The sequence below is a fragment of the Mobula birostris genome, chromosome 1 (assembly GCF_030028105.1).
Source record: "Mobula birostris isolate sMobBir1 chromosome 1, sMobBir1.hap1, whole genome shotgun sequence".
In the NCBI taxonomy this organism is placed as follows: Eukaryota; Metazoa; Chordata; class Chondrichthyes; order Myliobatiformes; family Myliobatidae; genus Mobula; species Mobula birostris.
Window position 1 is genome coordinate 210,771,033 of NC_092370.1, and position 18,800 is coordinate 210,789,832.

Sequence of the window (18,800 nt, forward strand, 5' to 3'; positions counted from 1 at the left end):
CATTAGTGCACACTAAAAATTTGTTTATATTTGCTTTTAAGTATTTCAATCATTACCAATTGGAAATTAATGCATTGCTTTGGATATTTATTGCCATAGATTGTCAAATTAAACTAAGGTGTGTTCCTAGTGCATGTGCAGAAACTAACTACTCAATTTCTGGCAAGGGAGTTGGATTTGCATCTTGCAATCATTACACTTATACTGTTCTACAGAATTGACATTTTGCACAAGAAATGTGTTTGCTTAGGTAGTCATTTTAGTACAGTATCCTCAACAAGGAATATGGATTTTTGATATTAACCAGGCACATGAATTTCCATGGTCAATCAGGTGAAAATTTGTTGACAAATTTATTTAACACCAAAGCATGTATAGGAAGCAAAAAGAAATAAAGGAAAGATTTGCATTGTTTCCTTCAACTTTGCCACATTGATAATGAAGGAATCCTAGAAGATTTTAGGGGCAGAGAAGTGAACCTAAAAGTCAAAAGTGATTTATTATCTAAAGTATATACAGTAGATGTCACCATGTACTACCTTGAGATTCATTTTCTTGTTGGCATTTACAAGAAAATAAATTAATATAATAGAATTTATGAAAAGCTATACATATACAGACTGACAAGCAACCAATATGCAAAAGAAAACAAGTGGAAATTTAAAAAAAATACAGAGAATGTGAGTTGTAGAGTCCTTGAGTCAGGTTGTAAAATCAATTCAACGTTGTGAGTGAAGTTATTCAGTCCAGTTCAGGAACTTGATGGTTGTAGGGTGATAACTGTTCCTTCACCTGGTAGTGCAAGATCTAAATAAAGCTCCTCCTACCCATTGGTAGTATTGAAGAGAGAGAGATTATGGACTCGTGGTGGAGGTCATTGATGATGGATGTTGCTTCCTTGTGGCAGCGCTCAAGTAAACGTGCTCAATGGTGGTAAGGGCTTTACCAGTGATGGACCTGGGCTGCATCCACCACTCTTGGTAGACTTTTCTGTTCCTGGGCATTGGTGTCCCGATCAGGCTGATGTAACCAGTTAGAATGCTCTTGAATATGCAGTTTTTTCATTTTTAAGTGACATGCCGAATCTACGCAACCTTCTCGGAAAGTAGAGGCGATGTCATGCCTTCTTTATGGTGGTACTTGCATGCTGGTCCCAGGACAGTCTGATATGATAAAGCCAAAGAACGTGATTACTGACCCTATCCATTGTTCATGGACCTCTGGTTTCTTCCTCCTGTAGTTGATAATTAGCTCTTCTGGCTTTGTTGAGTGAGAGGTGGTTGTGCCACCATACAACTAGATTGGGAGATCGCTTCCTGAAACACCTGCACTCCGTTTGCTTTAAAGAAAAAAAAGGATTTCCCAGTGGCCTCTCATTTCAATTCTACTTCCCGTTCCCATTCCAACATGTCGGAGCAGCAGCTTGTATTCCATCTAGGTAGCCTCCAACCTGATGGCATAAAAGTCAATTTCTCAAACTTCCAGTAATTGCCCCCCTCACCATTCCCCATTCCTGGTTCTCCCTCTTTTACCTTATCTCTTTACCTGCCCATCACTTCCCTCTGTTGTCCTTTCCCCTTCTTCTTCTTCCATGGCGTTCTGTCCTCTTATCAGATTCCCCCTTCTCCAGCCCTTTATCTCTTTCATCAGTCAACTTCCCAGCACCCCTCCCTCTCTTGCGGTTTAATCTGTCACCTACCACCTTGTACTACTCTCTCCACCCCCACCATCACCTTCTTACTCTGACCTCTCATCTTTTTTTCCTAGTCCTGATGAGGGGCCTTGGCCCGAAACATTGATTGTTTACTTTCTTCCATAGATACTACCTGCCCTACTGAACTCCTTCTGCATTTTGTGTGTTGATTTGTAGATTTTCTCATGTTTGTGAACCAGATTCTCAATCTCCATCCTATGTGCATATTTGTCACTGCCTTTAACTGATGAACAACAGTGGAGTCATCATCAAACTTAATTATGACATTGGAGCTGTATTTAGCCACACAGTAAATAGGTATGAAGTGAGTAGAGCAGGGGGCTAAGGAGGGGATGTTGTTGCCATTCCGAACTGACTGTGGTCTGCAAGTGAGGAAATCGAGTTGCGCACTGAGGTATCATGGCCCCAGTCTTGGAGTTTCAAGGGATGACAGTGTTAACACTGAGCAGAACTGTAATCAATGAAGAACATTCTGACATATGCAGCTTCATTGCCCATTTGTACACAGATGAGGGAAGGACCAATTAAATAGTATCTACTTTTGACCTGTTGTGATGGTAGGCAAATTGGAGTGAATCCAGGTCACTCCTTATGCAGGAATTGATGAGCTTTGTAACCAGCCTCTCAAAACACTTCATCACATTCGATGTAAGTACTATTGGGTGATAGTCATTGAGGCAGGTTACCACACTCTTCTTGGGCACTGGTATGATTGCTACCTGCTTGAAGCTAGTGGGTACCTTGCACTGCCTAAGTGAGAGGTTGAAGATGTTTGTAAGTTCTCAGCCAGTTGATTAGCACAGATATTTGGCCAGGTACTCACTCATTCTGGTCTTGGTGCTTTCTATGGATTGCTCTTTCTTGAGGATGCTTTCACATCAGCCCCAGAGACTGATATCACAGGATCGTCGGGCTGTGTGGGTTCATGAAGATGCCTCCATGTTCTGTCAGTCAAAGCAAATATAAAAGGCATTGAGCTTGTCTGGGAAACCTTGTTGTCACTTACATTGCTTGGTTTTTCTTTATAAGAGGTGATGGCATTCAAGCCCTGCCACAGTTGTTGAGCATCCTTCTGTGATTCAAATTTAGTCATGAATTGCATATGAAATGGCTTTACAGAGGTCATATGTGGAAGGTCAAAAGGAAAATTAAGCAAACAGTATGTGAAAATATATTGCCAAAGAAAATCAAAGTATGTTTTGGAAGCACATTCAGAACAAGGGAATGGCTAAGGAATGTGTGAAGGACCAGACAAGTAAGCTGCTGTAGAAGCAGAGGCTCTGGGTAAAGCTTTAATGAACACTGCTAAATATGAAGTCAGGGAGGGTGTGTGTGAAATTTTGAGTGGAATTAACATATCAAGAGGAAAATGTTAAGAGGTTTGACATATTTGAATGCTGATAAGTCACCAGACTAAAATGACATGTATCTCTCACTATAAGAGAAAGCAACGTGGGAAATGTAAAGGCTCTGACCTTAATTTTTCAATAATCCCTTGCTAATGGTAGTGCCAAGGAATTAGAGAACTGCTAAAATTGTACTATGGACGCATACACGAACAGGTGGGGAACAGAAAGATACGGACCACAAGCAGGCCAGTGGGATTAGTTATATTGGCGTTGTAGTCGGCAAAGGGCTCTTTCCTGTGCTTTATGTTCTATAAAGGAGTGAATGTGGTTTCATGCTTGCAGAAAGTTTTTATTGTCAGAGCCTTATGGCAGTAATTAAAACTTGTACTTACACTAGAATAGACCAGACATAATATTCTCAGGTGGCACAGTAACATAGCAGTTGCCGTAATGCTCATACAGTGCCAGTGACACTGGTTCAATTCCAGTGCAGTCTGTAAGGAATTTCTACGTTCTCACTGTGACTGACCGGACTTTCTCTGGGTGCTCCAATTTCCTCCCACGTTCATAAGATGTATTGTTTAGTGGATTGGTCACGTGGGTATAATGGGCAGCACGGTTCATTGGTCCAGAGGAGCTTGTTACCGTGCTGTATCTCTAAACTTTATTTTTAAAATAGTTTAGGTGTATCCATTGTGCAAGTATGGTTAGATCATAGTTCCATGTTTTTCAATTCAATATTGACAGAGTGCAATTTCTGAAGGAGCTTCCATATTTCTGCACTAAATGAATGACTGATGGAGTTCGCTGTTTGTTTTGATTTTACTAATGGTACTAACATCCCCATGATTTGTGAAAATTCTGGACCAGTGTGAAAGGAGGAAAACTAAATGCATTAGAATTTTTCTGCTCATATTTAGACTAGAATAAAAGCTGGATCCTTTTCCACTGCTCCTTATCTATGGTATATCTACTTGGAATATTCAGACCAGCAACAGAGCCTATCATATCAATTAAATTTTATTACCTCGATGAATTCAAAATTACTCCAAAGTACACCACTGAACTGGTGTACTTTTGAGTAAATCTCAGCACAATATATTTTAAAGGAACTCTTATTGTCACTTCATCTAATAGTTTGTCAAAGAGAATCCAACTGCTAAGTTTAAACATGTACAAATAGTATATAAAACAAACTTCTACCTAAATATGAGGACTTATGGCTATGATAAGCATGCTATTACAGCTCGGGGCATTTCGGAGTATGTTTAATTAATTCCAGCATCACCTGAAAGGAGTTTATACGTTCTCCCTGTGAACCGCATGGATTTCCTATGGGTACTTCAGTTTCTTCCCACAATTAACAATTAATAGATTAATTGGTCATTGTAAATTGCCCTGTGATTAGGCTAGTGTTAAATAGGTAGGTTGCTGCGTAGTGCGGAAGGGTCTGTTCCGCACTGTATTTCCAAATAAAAATAAATTCAAATGAATTGGGAAAGTTGATTTTACCAAGACGGGAGCACAACCAGTACACCAATTATTGAGTCTTCCACTTTGCATTTCTTACTATCCATTTATCAGGTGCAATTCCTCACCCAAATCAAATTTCTACACTTGCCTTGTTTTGATTACTTATGTTGTCATATGACTTTTTCAGGGACATGCGTACTCAAAAGGATTGACTTGAGTATGCTATTTGACTGGGCATAACTGGCAATTGTTCTCAAATCTGACAAATGCGTTTTCTGAAGGATATTCATTGGTGTTCAGATTGGAATGTCAAATTGATTTTTGGAAATCCACAATATGTCAGGTCACAATATTTAGTGCTACTTCCACATTCTGAGTGAAATTGGATAATATAGCACTTACTAAGTTACTAATCTGTGTCCCTCCATCTATGGTTACTAACCATTCTGAAATAGTCTCATAGGTAAGATAGCCAACATACTGTGTGAGTATGTCATTTAGATTAATTTTATCTTTCTGACTAGATTACCTCATTAAGACCTTGGACTCAATTCAGGGATCAGGCACATAGTTTGCAATACCTGCTAGGTAAATGTAACTCAGATCCACTGCTGTGCATGAAGACTGGTTTATATAATAGGAAACATGTAAATAGGTTTTCAGTGACTGGAATTTAGAGGTTTATAGGCCAATTGCAGACAAAAGGGATTTGCTCTGTTAGGCACCTTGATCAGCATGGATGAGTTATGCCAAAGGGCCTTGTTCTGTACTATGTAACTCTGTTTGCTCTGAATTAATTTAAGAAGTGCAACATTTTGGTTTATAATCAGCAAAACCTTGTTGCACATCCCCAACAGCTCAGATGCTCCCATATCTCTGCTCTTCTTTCCATGTACGCTTGCTCCAATTAACTGTTTGTTGCATAGCATCTAGAGGCCTAGTAAATTTAATTTCCACTTTTTAATCTCTAATTTTTGGTACTCCAATTTTTTTCTTTTAGGAATCATTAATTTAGTAGGGATACAGAAGTTGAGCAATGGAAGTTTTTAATGATTACAGCTTATATTGCCCAATGATACATGAAAGTCAGATGTAAAATTCAAATGAAAATAATAAAGGAAAATCTGCTTCAAAATGTAATGCCCTTTTATGTAAATCTAATCATTTTACTCTAAAATTGGAATTGAGCCCATTGAGTGTTCTAGTTACGTAAGAGGTGTCATTTAGCAGAGCTTGCTTTGTCACCTAAATCATGCTTTTTCAGGCTGACCAGCATTGGTAGAATTACCATAGAAGATTGTGGTTGGTACTCTGAAAGGAATATTCTTCCTCTACTCTGGGCAACTATATATTAACATCAAACTTGGAATTATTTTTGATGAACTTCTGCATCAACTTTTGGTCATTGTCAATAAATAAGTGCATTTTTTGCTTCATTATTTTGAGTTATTTTTTCCTGGCTGTGCAGACCTGTACATAAATCTTAAGCACACTTTTTTTTACTTTAATTTTGTTTTAGATGTTTATCTTTTGTCTTCTACGTTAGTGTGTCAGTAGTAAAGAGCAAATTTTAGATTTCTAAACATTTGTTTTCTAAAAAATTAAATGCTACATGGAATGTTTTGTATTTCACTAAAGAAACTAACATGTGAAATAATAGACCACCTGTAGGTATTGAAGTCCAATGCATGTTTAAACAAAGATAACAAACAGTGTGCTAATGATCATGAACGTTCATGATTGTTCAGTATGTTGAATGAACTGAATTGATTAACCGAAACATAAAAAAGTGTGGGAGGAATCAAACTGGGTGAAGTACAACCAAGCTAAAAGGTGAGGGTGTGACAGGTTAACCTTCTAATCATCAATTCTCAAGCTATGGCAAGAGTGAACATGGCAACAAGACACACGGTAGTCATCCTGCATTGGCAAGGTCTCTCCCAAGCAGATATTTCACGGCAGATAGGAGTCCTGAAGAAGGGTTTTGACCTGAAACATTGACTGTTTATTAATTTCCATAGTTGCTACCATACCTGAGTCCCTCCGGCATTTTGTATGTGGTGCTTTGGAATTCCAGCATCTGCAGACTTTCGAATGTTTAGGAGTTTCAAGATATGCTGTCCAAGTTCTTCTGAAGAGGCACAAAGAAACTGGCAAGGCTGGGGACCAGAAACAAAGTAGTTATCCTCAGAAACTGAGTGCAGTTGACTAGAGATATATCACACTGACATCCCTTCTTAATCGGAAGAAGTCCAGCCCTGCTGTTGGCTCTGAACTCACGAAAACCACTGGAATTCAAGTACATCCCTCTACAGACCGGTGAAGTCTTGTCACAAGTGGTCTTCATAGAAGAGTTCCTCTAAAGTGGAAATAAAGCTAAGAGACTCACCTAGGCACAGAAACTCAAGGGCTAGTGACCTGAACAATGGCAGCAAGTGCTACAGGGATGAGTGTCTACAGCCAACAGTGAAGCACAATGGAGGTTCCCTGCAGGTTTGGGGCTGCATTTCTACAAATGGAAATGGTGATCAAGTTAGAATTAAATGGAATCCTCAATGCTGAAAAGTACAAGCAGCTTCTCATCCATCAGGGAGGCATCTGATTAGTCCTAACTTCATTCAGCAGCAGGACCATGACCCCAAACACATGGCCAAGGTCATAAAGAACTATCTTCAGCGAAAAAAGGAACAAGGAGTTCTGCAACAGATGGTATGGTCTCCACAGAGTCCTGATCTCAACATCATCAAGGCTGTCTGGGATTACTTGGAGAAACAGAAGCAACTGAGAAAGCAGAAATCTACAGAAGAACTGTGGCAAGTTCTCCAAGATACTTGGAACAAACTACCATGGATGAGTGTCACAGCTATCAGTTCTTTTAAAACTGCACAACAATGTACATAAAAGAATTGATACAGTTTTAAAAGCAAAGAGTGGTCACGCCAAGTTTTGTTTTTTTTATTGTTTACTACTCTATAGTAATTTCTTTTGATATTTAGAAACATTTAATTTCATTATTTTTGAAAGCACCTTCACTTTACAGAATTTTCTTTACATGCATCTCAGACTTCAGCACAGTCCTGAATAATTTTACCAATTTAGAGTTTAGATGCTGTGATTCATAGACTCTTGGGGGAGTGGGGTTGGGTGGGCCAAGTGCAGGTAATTTGCATTGCATCCAAATCTCATTTAATTCACCCCTCGCTCCACTTCTTGTGTTTAAGTAGCTCTCCTATCAATATATTGGCTTCTTACTTGGAGTTAACTTCAATGAAATATCTCTAGTCCAAATATCATTATTCAGATAAGAATATGGATGAATTTTTTGACATTGGTCATCACATCTGAGCTTGGTCTTATCCTTGCCATGCAACCACATGTACAAATTAAGATATGGCAGATATAGTTTGAAAGTGGAAATATTGACAAATTGCCCCTCTTCTGCAGTGGCAGAAATTGGCCATTCTAAGTTTTCAGACGGTTTTATTCAGTTCAGTCTTGTTCTTGAGTCAATCCAAAAGGCCCGAGTGTAATTTTTGTTTTTGTTTACCTTTCTTATTGCCCTCCCAAAACTTGTATTCCATTCCCTCACAAACTTTTAGATGCTAGTAATGGATGCTTGTATTAACTTATAGAGCTATCTTGTTTTTTACATGTATTATTTAAGTAAAACTTGAACTTGTATGCAAGTGAAGCTTAAATCTTATCTTGCAGTATCAGCTTTTACTCGATCCTAGTGGAGTGAATAATCCAATTGCAATGGAAACAGATGGTCCTTTGATAGAAGATATCCATATGATCCGAAAGGCAGTAGAAGATCAAGCAACACAGGTATAAAATAGCCAATGTTAGTTATACAAATTGCGTACTCCGCAAAATGTGGTAGATTATTCTTTTTGTCAAAGCAGTTTGGTGCATATGATTTCGTCATTGGTGTTACTAATAAATTTAATTTCTTGTGCTTTTTAATTATGTGGTATTTTGTTTAGTAATTTCTTAGTGCTTTGCCAGTGTAAATGGAGCTTGGTTTCTTTATAATAAAGACCATAAAATAGAAGAGCAGAACTAGGCCATTTGGGCCATCAATCCTGCTCTGCCAATACATACATCATGGCTGATCCAATTTTCCTCTCAGCCCCAATCATTGACCACTGCCCATATCCCTTCATGCTCTAACCAATCAAGAATCTTATCAACCTCTGTCATAAATATACATAAAGGCTTGGCCTCCACTACTACCTGTGGCAAACAGTTCCACAAATTCACCACTCAGTGGCTAAAGAAATACCTCCTCATCTGTATTCTAAAAAGGATGCCACTCTATTCTGAGGCTGTGTCCTCTGTTCTTAGGTGCTCCCACCACAGGAAGCATCCTCTCCACATCCATTCTATTAAGGCCTTTCGTCATTCCATAGGTTTCAATGAGGTCACCTCTCATTCTTCTGAGTTCCAGTAAATACAGGTCCAGAGCCATTAAATGTTCTTCATATGATAAGATACTTAATCCTGGAATCATTTTCGTGAACCTCCTTTGAATCCTGTCCGGTGTCAGCACATCCTTTCTAAGATAAGGGGCCCAAACCTGCTCTAAATGCTCCAAGTGAAGCCTCACCAGTGCCTTATAAAGTCTCAACATTACATTCTTTCTTTTATGTTCTAGTCCTCTTGAAATGAATGCTAACATCGCATTTGACTTCCTCACCACAGACTCAACCTGCAAATTAACCCTTAGGGAATCCAGCACAAGAACTCCCCTTGCCTCCCAGTTTTTTTTGTATTTTTCTCCATTTAGAAAATAATCAACCCTTTATTTCTTCTAACAAAGTACATGACCATACACTTCCCAACACTGTATTCCATCTGCCATTTGTTTACCCATTCTCCTAACTTGTCTGAGTCCTCCTGTAGCCTCCCTACTTCCTCAAAACTACCTGCTCCTTCACCTATCTTAATTCATTCTGTAAACTTTACAACAAAGCCATTAATTTCGTCATCCAAATCATTGACCTATAGTGTAAAAAGAATCAGCCCCAGCACAGACCCCCTGTGAAACACCACTAATCACCGGCAGCCAACCAGAAAAAGCTCCCTTTAATTCCACTCTTTGCCTCCTGCCAATCAGCTACTGCTTTATTTTTTGCCTTCCAAATTTCTTCCAGAAATTCCAGCCATTGCTGCTCTGCCAACATTTCTGCCACTTTTCTTTTCCAATCATTTCTGGCCAACTTCTCTGTTATGCCTCTGTAATTGCTTTTACTCCACTGTAATGCTGATACATCTGACTTTAGCTTCTCCTTATCAAAATTCAGTGTGAAATCTTACTATGATCACTTACCCCCAAGGGTCCTTTTATCTTAAGTTCTCTAATCAATTCCAGTTCATTGTACAATACCTAATCTAGAATGGCTGATTCTCTAGATAGATATTTTATTGATCTCAAAGGAAATTACAGTGTCACAGTAGCATTACAAGTGCACAGATATACAAATATTAGAAGAAAAGTAAGAAAAGAATAAAAATATGTACAAGATTTACAAGTCAAAGGTTACAAGATCACTTCCCCAGCTATAGATTGACCCATGATAGAACCTAATGGCCAAGAGTAACAATGACCTCATTGGCATTCTTCTAAGCAACACAGTTGTCTTAGTCTATTACTGAAAATAGAACATAGAACAGTACAACACAGTACAGGGCCTTAGGCCGACAATGTTACGCGGACCCTTAAACCCTGCCTCCCATATAACCCCCCACCTTAAATTCCTCCATATACCTGTCTAGTGGTCTCTTAAATTTCACTAGTGTATCTGCCTCCACCACTGACTGAGGCAGTGCAGTCCACGCACCAACCACTCTCTGAGTAAAAAAACCTTCCTCTAATATCCCCCTTGAACTTCCCACCCCTTACCTTAAAGCCATGCCCTCTTGTATTGAGCATTGGTGCCCTGGGGAAGAGGCACTGACTGTCCACTCTGTCTATTTCTCATAATATCTTGTATACCTCTATTATGTCTCCTCTCCAGAGAGTAAAGCCCTAGCTCTCTTAATCTCTGATCATAATGCATACTCTCTAAACCAGGCAGCATCCTGGTAAATCTCCTCTGTACCCTTTCCAATGCTTCCACATCCTTCCTATAGTGAGGCGACCAGAACTGGACACAGTACTCCAAGTGTGGCCTAACCAGAGTTTTATAGAGCTGCATCATTACCCTGCGATGCTTAAACTCTATCCCTCGACTTACGAAAGATAACACTCACCCCATCCTGTTACGGCAATTTTTGGATTGCCAATGGTAGAACATAGGTCTTTGTCTTCTTCAGCCTGTCGGATGATAGCACTTGTTACTTTAATGGGGAGAAGATCTATTTTGTTGAACTGGAAGGAAATCAATCCTCCAACTACATTCCAATGGTTTTCTCAAACTGTATTAAGTTTAAACTTTGAAAAAATTAGAAGTGATATTTTTGACCCTTCGGTTAAATTTGAAGAAACTCGGAAACCTTATATGCAACATTTTCATATGTTGTAATCTGACCTTTCTGAATCTTTTTTTAAACTTAAATTACATGATTAGAGGAGCGGAGTTAACGACATCACTGAATGTGTCTGATACAAGATATTGGTCTAGCCCTGTTTTCTTTTTTTTTGGGTTTTTTCCCTCTTTTGGGGGTTTTTTTTGTTTATATATTTTTTTTAAAATGACTAATTTCATCCAAACTAATTTCCAAATGACTTCCAAACTAATTTCAAGTTTGGAAGTCTTTCATACCTATGTTACTTAAAATCCATTTTGTATATGCTGATTAAGATTATTCCAATCTCTTTGTACCAACTTTGTTATTGAGTTTATAATTTTGAAAATTAATAAAAAGATTTAAAAAGAAAGCTAACACTCCATAAGCTTTCTTAACTACCCTATCTACCTGTGAGACAACTTTCAGGGATCTGTGGACATGTACCCCCAGATCCCTCTGCTCCTCCACACTACCAAGTATCCTGCCATTTACTTTGTACTCTGCCTTGGAGTTTGTCCTTCCAAAGTGTACCACCTCACACTTCTCCGATTTGAACTCCATAGATGCCACTTCTCAGCCCACTTCTGCATCCTATCAATGTCTCTCTGCAATCTTTGACAATCCTCTACACTATCTACAACACCACCAACCTTTGTGTCGTTTGCAAACTTGCCAACCCACCCTTCTACCCTCACATCCAGGTCATTAATAAAAATCACGAAAAGTAGAGGTCCCAGAACCAGTCCTTGTGGGACAGCACTAGTCACAACCCTCCAATCTGAATGTAGTCCCTCCACCACCACCCTCTGCCTTCTGCAGGCAAGCCAATTCTGAATCCACCTGGTCAAACTTCCCTGGATCCCATGCCTTCTGACTTTCTGAATAAGCCTACCATGTGGAACCTTGTCAAAAGCCTTACTAAAATCCATGTAGATCACATACACTGCACTACCCTCATCTATATGCCTGGTCACCACCTCAAAGAACTCTATCAGGCTTGTTAGACATGATCTACCCTTCACAAAGCCATGCTGACTGTCCCTCAGGTTGGAGGAACACCACCTTATATTCTGTCTGGGTAGCCTCCAACCTGATGGCATGAATATTGACTTCTCTAGCTTCTGATAATGCCCCACCTCCCCCTCGTACCCCATCCGTTATTTATTTTTATACACACATTCTTTCTCTCACTCTCCTTTTTCTCCCTCTGTCCCTCTGACTATACCCTTTGCCCATCCTCTGGGTTCCCCCCCGCCTTTGTCTTTCTCCCCGGACCTCCTGTCCCATGATCCTCTCATATCCCCTTTGCCAATCACCTGTCCAGCTCTTGGCTCCATCCCTCCCCCTCCTGTCTTCTCCTATCATTTTGGATCTCCCCCTCCCCCTCCCACTTTCAAATCTCTTACTAGCTCTTCTTCAGTTAGTCCTGACGAAGGGTCTCGGCCTGAAACGTCGACTGTACCTCTTCCTAAAGATGCTGCCTGGCCTGCTGCGTTCACCAGCAACCTTGGGGTGTGTTGCTTGAATTTCCAGCATCTGCAGAATTCCTGTTGTTTGTCCCTGATCAAACCATGATTCTCTAAATGCCCATAGATCCTATCTCTAAGAATCTTTTCCAGCAGCTTTCCCACCACAGATGTAAGGCTCACTGTTCTATAATTACCTGGATTATCCCTACTACCTTTTTTGAACAAGAGGACAGCATTCGCCTCCCTCCAATCCTCGGGTACCATTCCTATGGACGACGAGGACATAAAGATCCTAGCCAGAGGCTCAGCGATCTCTTCCTTCGCCTCGTGGAGCAGCCTGGGGAATATTCTGTCAGGCCCCGGGGACTTATCGATCCTAATGTATTTTAATAACTCCAACACCTCCTGTCCCTTGATATCAACATGCTCCAGAACATCAACCTCACTCATATTGTCCTTACCATCATCAAGTTCCCTCTTATTGGTGAATACTGAAGGGAAGTATTCATTGAGGACCTTGCTCACTTCCACAGCGTCCGGGCACATCTTCCCACCTTTATCCCTAATCGGCCGTATCTTCACTCCTGTCATCCTTTTGTTCTTCACATAATTGAAGAATGCCTTGGGGTTTTCCTTTACCCTATTTGCCAAGGCCTACTCGTGCTCCCTTCTTGCTCTCCTCAGCCCCTTCTTAAGCTCCTTTCTTGCTACCCTATATTCCTCAATAGACCCATCTGATCCTTGCTTCCTAAACTTCATGTATGCTGCTGCCTTCCACCTGACTAGATTCTCCACCTCACTTGTCACCCATGGTTCCTTCACCTTACCATTCTTTATCTTCCTCACCAAGACAAATTTATCCCTAACGTCCTGCAAGAGATCCCTAAACATCGACCACATGTCCATAGTACATTTCCCTGCAAAAACATCATCCCAATTCACACCCGCAAGTTCTAGCCTTATACAGGTTTCTCCCGCTATCTGAATGTGCAGCGTTCCTATGAAACCGTGCGTAAGCTGAAATGGCGTAAAGCAAAGAAGCAGTTACCATTAATTTATATGGGAAAATTTTTTGAGGCTTCCCAGACCCAAAAAATAACCTACCAAATCATACCAAATAGCACATAAAACCTAAAATAACATTAACATATAGTAAAAGCAGGAATGATATGATAAATACACACCCTATATATATGAAGTAGAAATAATGTATGTACAGTGTAGTTTCACTTAACAAAATCAGGAAGTTTGAGCCAAAATCAATTTGTCAAATAAAACTGGCACGTACACGCATGTGCATGTCACGCATTCGCACATACATGCACCTCACACATGCACACGTACACGCATTCACACCTGCCCGCGCAAGGCTTCATGGCCATGGTAGTCTTTCTCAGGATAAACACAAGTTTAAAGCGAGCGTCTTTTTTCGTAAAAGCAAAATGTAAAGAGAACATTCGGAAAGCGGGGGACACCTGTAGACTCATAATTTGCCCTTCCCCAATTAAAAATTTTCCTGTCCTCTCTGATTCTATCCTGTTCCATGATAATGTTAAAGGCCAGGGAGCGGTGGTCACTGTCCCCCACATGTTCACCCACTGAGAGATCTGTGACCTGACCCAGTTCATTACTTAATACTAGATATAGTATGGCATTCCCCCTAGTCGGCCTGTCAACATACTGGGACAAGAATCCATCCTGGACACACTTAAACTCTGCTTCATCTAAACCATTGGAACTAATCAGGTGCCAATCAATATTAGAGAAGTTAAAGTCACCCATGATAACAACCCTGTTATTTTTGCACCTTTCCAAAATCTGCTTCCCAATCTGCTCTTCAGTATCTCTGCTGCTACCAGGGGGCCTATAGAATACCCCCAATAGAGTAACTGCTCCCTACCTGTGCCTTCCAGTCTGCGCCTTGTAAGGCATGAAAATGCCCAACGCAGGCCTCTCATGGTCTGAGTCAACGTTCCCCTCTCTTCCTGTTCCTGACTTCTACCCATACTGACTCAAAAGAGGATCCTGCTACATTACCCACCCTTTCTGTAACTGTAATAGTATCCCTGACCAGTAATGCCACCCCTCCTCCCCTCTTCCCCCCCCCCCCCACCTCTCTATCCCTTTTAAAGCAGTGAAATTCGGGAATATTGAGAATCCATTGCTGCCCTGCTGCCAGCCAAGTCTCTGTAATGGCCACTACATCATAATTCCATGTATGTATCCAAGCTGTCAGTTCATCACCTTTGTCCCTGATGCTTCTTGCATTGAAGTACACGCACTTTAGCCCTTCTACCTTACTACCTTTACACCCTTTATTCTGCTTCTCTTTCCTCAAAGCCTCTTTATATATTAGAAATGGCTTTACTCCACGCACTATACTTGCAGTTCTCGCATGATCTTTATCCTCCTCCACTTCACTATCTGCTCTAACACTCTGGTTCCCCTCCCCCTGCAAATCTAGTTTAAACCCCCCAGAGCAGCACTAGCAAACCTTCCCGTAGGGATGTTAGTCCCCCTTTTTTTCAGCTAAGGTGGCATGCAGGGGGTGAGAAACATTGTCCAGAATTGCCAGGATTTTTCAGAGGGTCCTTTTTTCTACCACAGCTTGCACCATTTGAGAAAGCCCTCCCTTTCATCCTCTCATCCTCCCTTTCATCCTCTCATCCTCCCTTTCATCCTCTCATCCTCCCTTTCATCCTCTCATCCTCCCTTTCATCCTCCCATCCTCCCTTTCATCCTCCCATCCTCCCTTTCATCCTCCCATCCTCCCTTTCATCCTCCCATCCTCCCTTTCATCCTCCCATCCTCCCTTTCATCCTCCCATCCTCCCTTTCATCCTCCCATCCTCCCTTTCATCCTCCCATCCTCCCTTTCATCCTCCCATCCTCCCTTTCATCCTCCCATCCTCCCTTTCATCCTCCCATCCTCCCTTTCATCCTCCCATCCTCCCTTTCATCCTCCCATCCTCCCTTTCATCCTCCCATCCTCCCTTTCATCCTCCCATCCTCCCTTTCATCCTCCCATCCTCCCTTTCATCCTCCCATCCTCCCATCCATCCTCCCATCCTCCCATCCATCCTCCCATCCTCCCATCCATCCTCCCATCCTCCCATCCATCCTCCCATCCTCCCATCCTCCCATCCATCCTCCCATCCTCCCATCCTCCCATCCATCCTCCCATCCTCCCTTTCATCCTCCCATCCTCCCTTTCATCCTCCCATCCTCCCTTTCATCCTCCCTTTCATCCTCCCTCCCATCCTCCCTCCCATCCTCCCTCCCATCCTCCCTCCCATCCTCCCTCCCATCCTCCCTCCCATCCTCCCTCCCATCCTCCCTCCCATCCTCCCTCCCATCCTCCCTCCCATCCTCCCTCCCATCCTCCCTCCCATCCTCCCTCCCATCCTCCCTCCCATCCTCCCTCCCATCCTCCCTCCCATCCTCCCTCCCATCCTCCCTCCCATCCTCCCTCCCATCCTCCCTTTATACACCCAACTACTGCTGAGTCATCAGAGAATTTCTGCAGATGACATGATTTAGTGTTGTATCTAAAGTCCAAGGTATACAGGGTAAACAGGAAGGGAGCCAATACAGCCCCGTGTGGGGCCCCTGTTGCTGCTTGTAGCGATGTCTGACTCACAGCTCTGAAGCTGCACAAACTGGTCTGCCAGTCACGTAGTCCATGTTATCCATGATACAATGGAAGTGTCAGCTTGCATTGAACAGAGCTTCCCCCCCCCCCCCCAGCAATGAGGGCTGTATGATATTGAAGGAACTAGAAAATTCAGAAAACATGATCCTCTCAGTGCTGCCCTACTCATCCAAAGGCTCTGTTCAGCAAGTCGATGACAGCATCATCAACTCCAATGTGCTCCTCCTGGCAGGCAAACTGCAGGGGGGCCGAGGGCTGATCAGACCAGGGCTCGGAAATGAGCCGGGACCAGCCTCTCTGGGGTTTTAATGATGTGCTGAGGTCAGGGTCACTGGATGGCAGTCATTTAAGACTTCCGGTCGGCCCTTTTTGGGTACTTGAGAAAAGTGTTTTCCACACAGTTAGGACCCTTTCCGGGCTGAGATTCTGACTGAAGATGTGCTGGAGAAATCCACACAGCTGCTCAGCACGTTCCTTCAGGACTTTGGGGTTCACATCATCTGGTCCCAATGCTTTGCCGTGTCTGACTTTCCCTAGAGCCCTTCTCACCTGCTCAGTAGTGAAGGTGAGTTCATGACTGGGGAGTTGGTGAAAGGTGGAGATTGGGGGAGGTGAAGATCAGGGCAATTGTTGGTGTGTGGATAGGTTGGTATGTGCAAGGGAAGGAAGGGATGTAGATGGTGGTAGCCTGTGTTGTTCATCCACATGTTGAACTGGAGGGGGGAGGAGTGAACCAGATTATGATCTGATCTTCCAAGTTGGGGAAGAGCTATGAAGCTGTATACATCTTTAATATTTGCATACAAGAGGTCCAGTATTTCATTTTCTCTTGTATGGCACTTGACAAATTGATAGAAGGTGGATAGGGTTGTCAAGAGAAACATGGTTGAAGTCTCTCAATACTGCAATGGATTCTCGTGATGGTTGCGTTGGAAAGGCGAAATGTACACAACAAGCAATATGGCTTAGTTGAACTCGCACAGTATGGGTGCAAACCCACAGAAAGCAGTTCGATATCTGGACTGCAGATTCATTCTTTCACAGAAATGTAACCGGTTTACACCATCTGTTGTTCACAAGCACAGCAAACCCACCTCCCTTCCTCTTGCCGCACTGTAGATTAACTCTGTCTGCTTGTGGCGTTTAAAAACCCATTCACAGTAACATTGGAATCTGGGATTAGCTCATGTAGCCATGTCTCAGTGAAACACAATGCTGCATTCCCGTTATTTGTTCTGTGTCCTCATTAAGTATTGCTAGTTCCTCATTTTTGTTGCCAGCGATCTTACGTTCCCCATAATGATGGACGGGAGATATGGTTTGTATATCCGTCTCTTGTTGTGCGGCTTTTTACCCAATCTGTAGCCTTGTTATCTCCATCTCAGCTTGTCCAGAGTATGGAGCTTCTGCTGGGCAAATAAAGGCTGCTTATTGGCTGCTAGTAGCTGCTCCCTCGTATATACATTATTGCCTCCACTCCTGTATTCACAGCACTCAATGAAATAAAGTATTCTGAGTTTGAAGGTTGATGAAAATGTTCTTAAACCGATTAAACTTCATGGTTATTTCGCAGTGTTGCTAGCCAATACAAAAACAAACAAAAGAAATACTAAATAACGTAAAAACAAACACATGGAGCTACTGTAACGAGCTGCAGCCTCACAAGTTGCACAACGGATGTGAGCTCAACCATGAGCTGCTCTAAAAGGCCATCTTGTAGGCACTCTAGAAATTCTCCTCTTGGAATCCAGCCTGATGTTCCCAATCTACTGCATATTGAAATCCTCCATGACTATTGTAGCATTGCCCTTTTGGCATGCATTTTCTATCTCCCATTATAATCTGTAGACCACATCCTTACTACTGTTTGGGGGTTTGTATACAACTCCCATCAGGATCATTTTATCCTTGCAGTTCCTTAGCTCTATCCACAATGATTTAACACCTTCCAACCCCATGTCACCTCTTTCTAATGATTTAATTTTAAGAACAGAGCAACGCCACCCCCTCTGCCTTCCTGCCTGCCTTTTCGATACAATGTATATCCTTGGACATTAAGCTACCCACTATAATCTTCTTTCAGCCATGATTCACTGATACCTACAACATCATAGATGCCAATCTGCATCTGTGCTACAAGTTCATCTACTTTATTCCATATACTGTGCATGTTCAACTACCTATCATCTTCAGTCCTACATTCAGCCTTGTCAATTTTGGCCGCCTTTTACGTTGCAACTCACCCTGTTGACTGCAATTTTGCCCTATCAACAGCTTCCCCTCACTACAAATTGCCTGTTTGTAAACCAGCTTTCTCATCTTCAGTATTATCATCTGCCTTTCTTATGATACATCTTGCATTGAAATACTCGTAGCAGAAATACTTTGAAATACTTTGATACACCAAAGCCTTTGAACAGAAGGAACCAATTCGTCATAGATAACATCCTCCCCACCATTGAGCACATCTACTCGGAGTACTGTCACAGAAAAGCGGCATCCATCATCAGGGGTCCCCTACCAACAATGTTATGCTGTCTTCTCACTGCTGCCATTTGGAAGAAGGTACAGGAGCCTCAGGATTTGCACCACCAAGTTCAGGAACAGTTATTACACCTCAACCATCAGGGT

General features: G+C 41.9%; 1 protein-coding gene and 1 long non-coding RNA gene across 6 annotated transcripts in view; one reads left to right on the top strand and one right to left on the bottom strand.

Moving 5' to 3' along the window:
• Positions 1-18,800, top strand: part of LOC140204155 (serine/threonine-protein phosphatase 2A 56 kDa regulatory subunit gamma isoform) — a 152,033-nt gene that overhangs the window by 125,149 nt on the left and 8,084 nt on the right. For all 4 annotated transcript variants that reach the window (XM_072270587.1, XM_072270596.1, XM_072270604.1 and 1 more), the window contains one exon: positions 8,248-8,364. In XM_072270587.1, coding sequence (XP_072126688.1) covers positions 8,248-8,364 — 117 coding nt within the window. The remainder of the gene's footprint in view (positions 1-8,247; positions 8,365-18,800) is intronic.
• The window catches only part of LOC140204171 (uncharacterized), a 53,066-nt gene that overhangs the window by 9,391 nt on the left and 24,875 nt on the right, over positions 1-18,800 (bottom strand). Inside the window, exons 2-4 of one of the 2 annotated variants that reach the window (XR_011887544.1) lie at positions 6,570-6,695; positions 2,538-2,658; positions 368-1,450 (exon numbers count right to left, since the gene is read on the bottom strand). This is a non-coding gene — a long non-coding RNA (uncharacterized lncRNA). Of the gene's footprint in view, positions 1-367; positions 1,451-2,537; positions 2,659-6,569; positions 6,696-18,800 lie in introns of those variants that run through there. The other variant, XR_011887545.1, reaches the window with a different exon arrangement.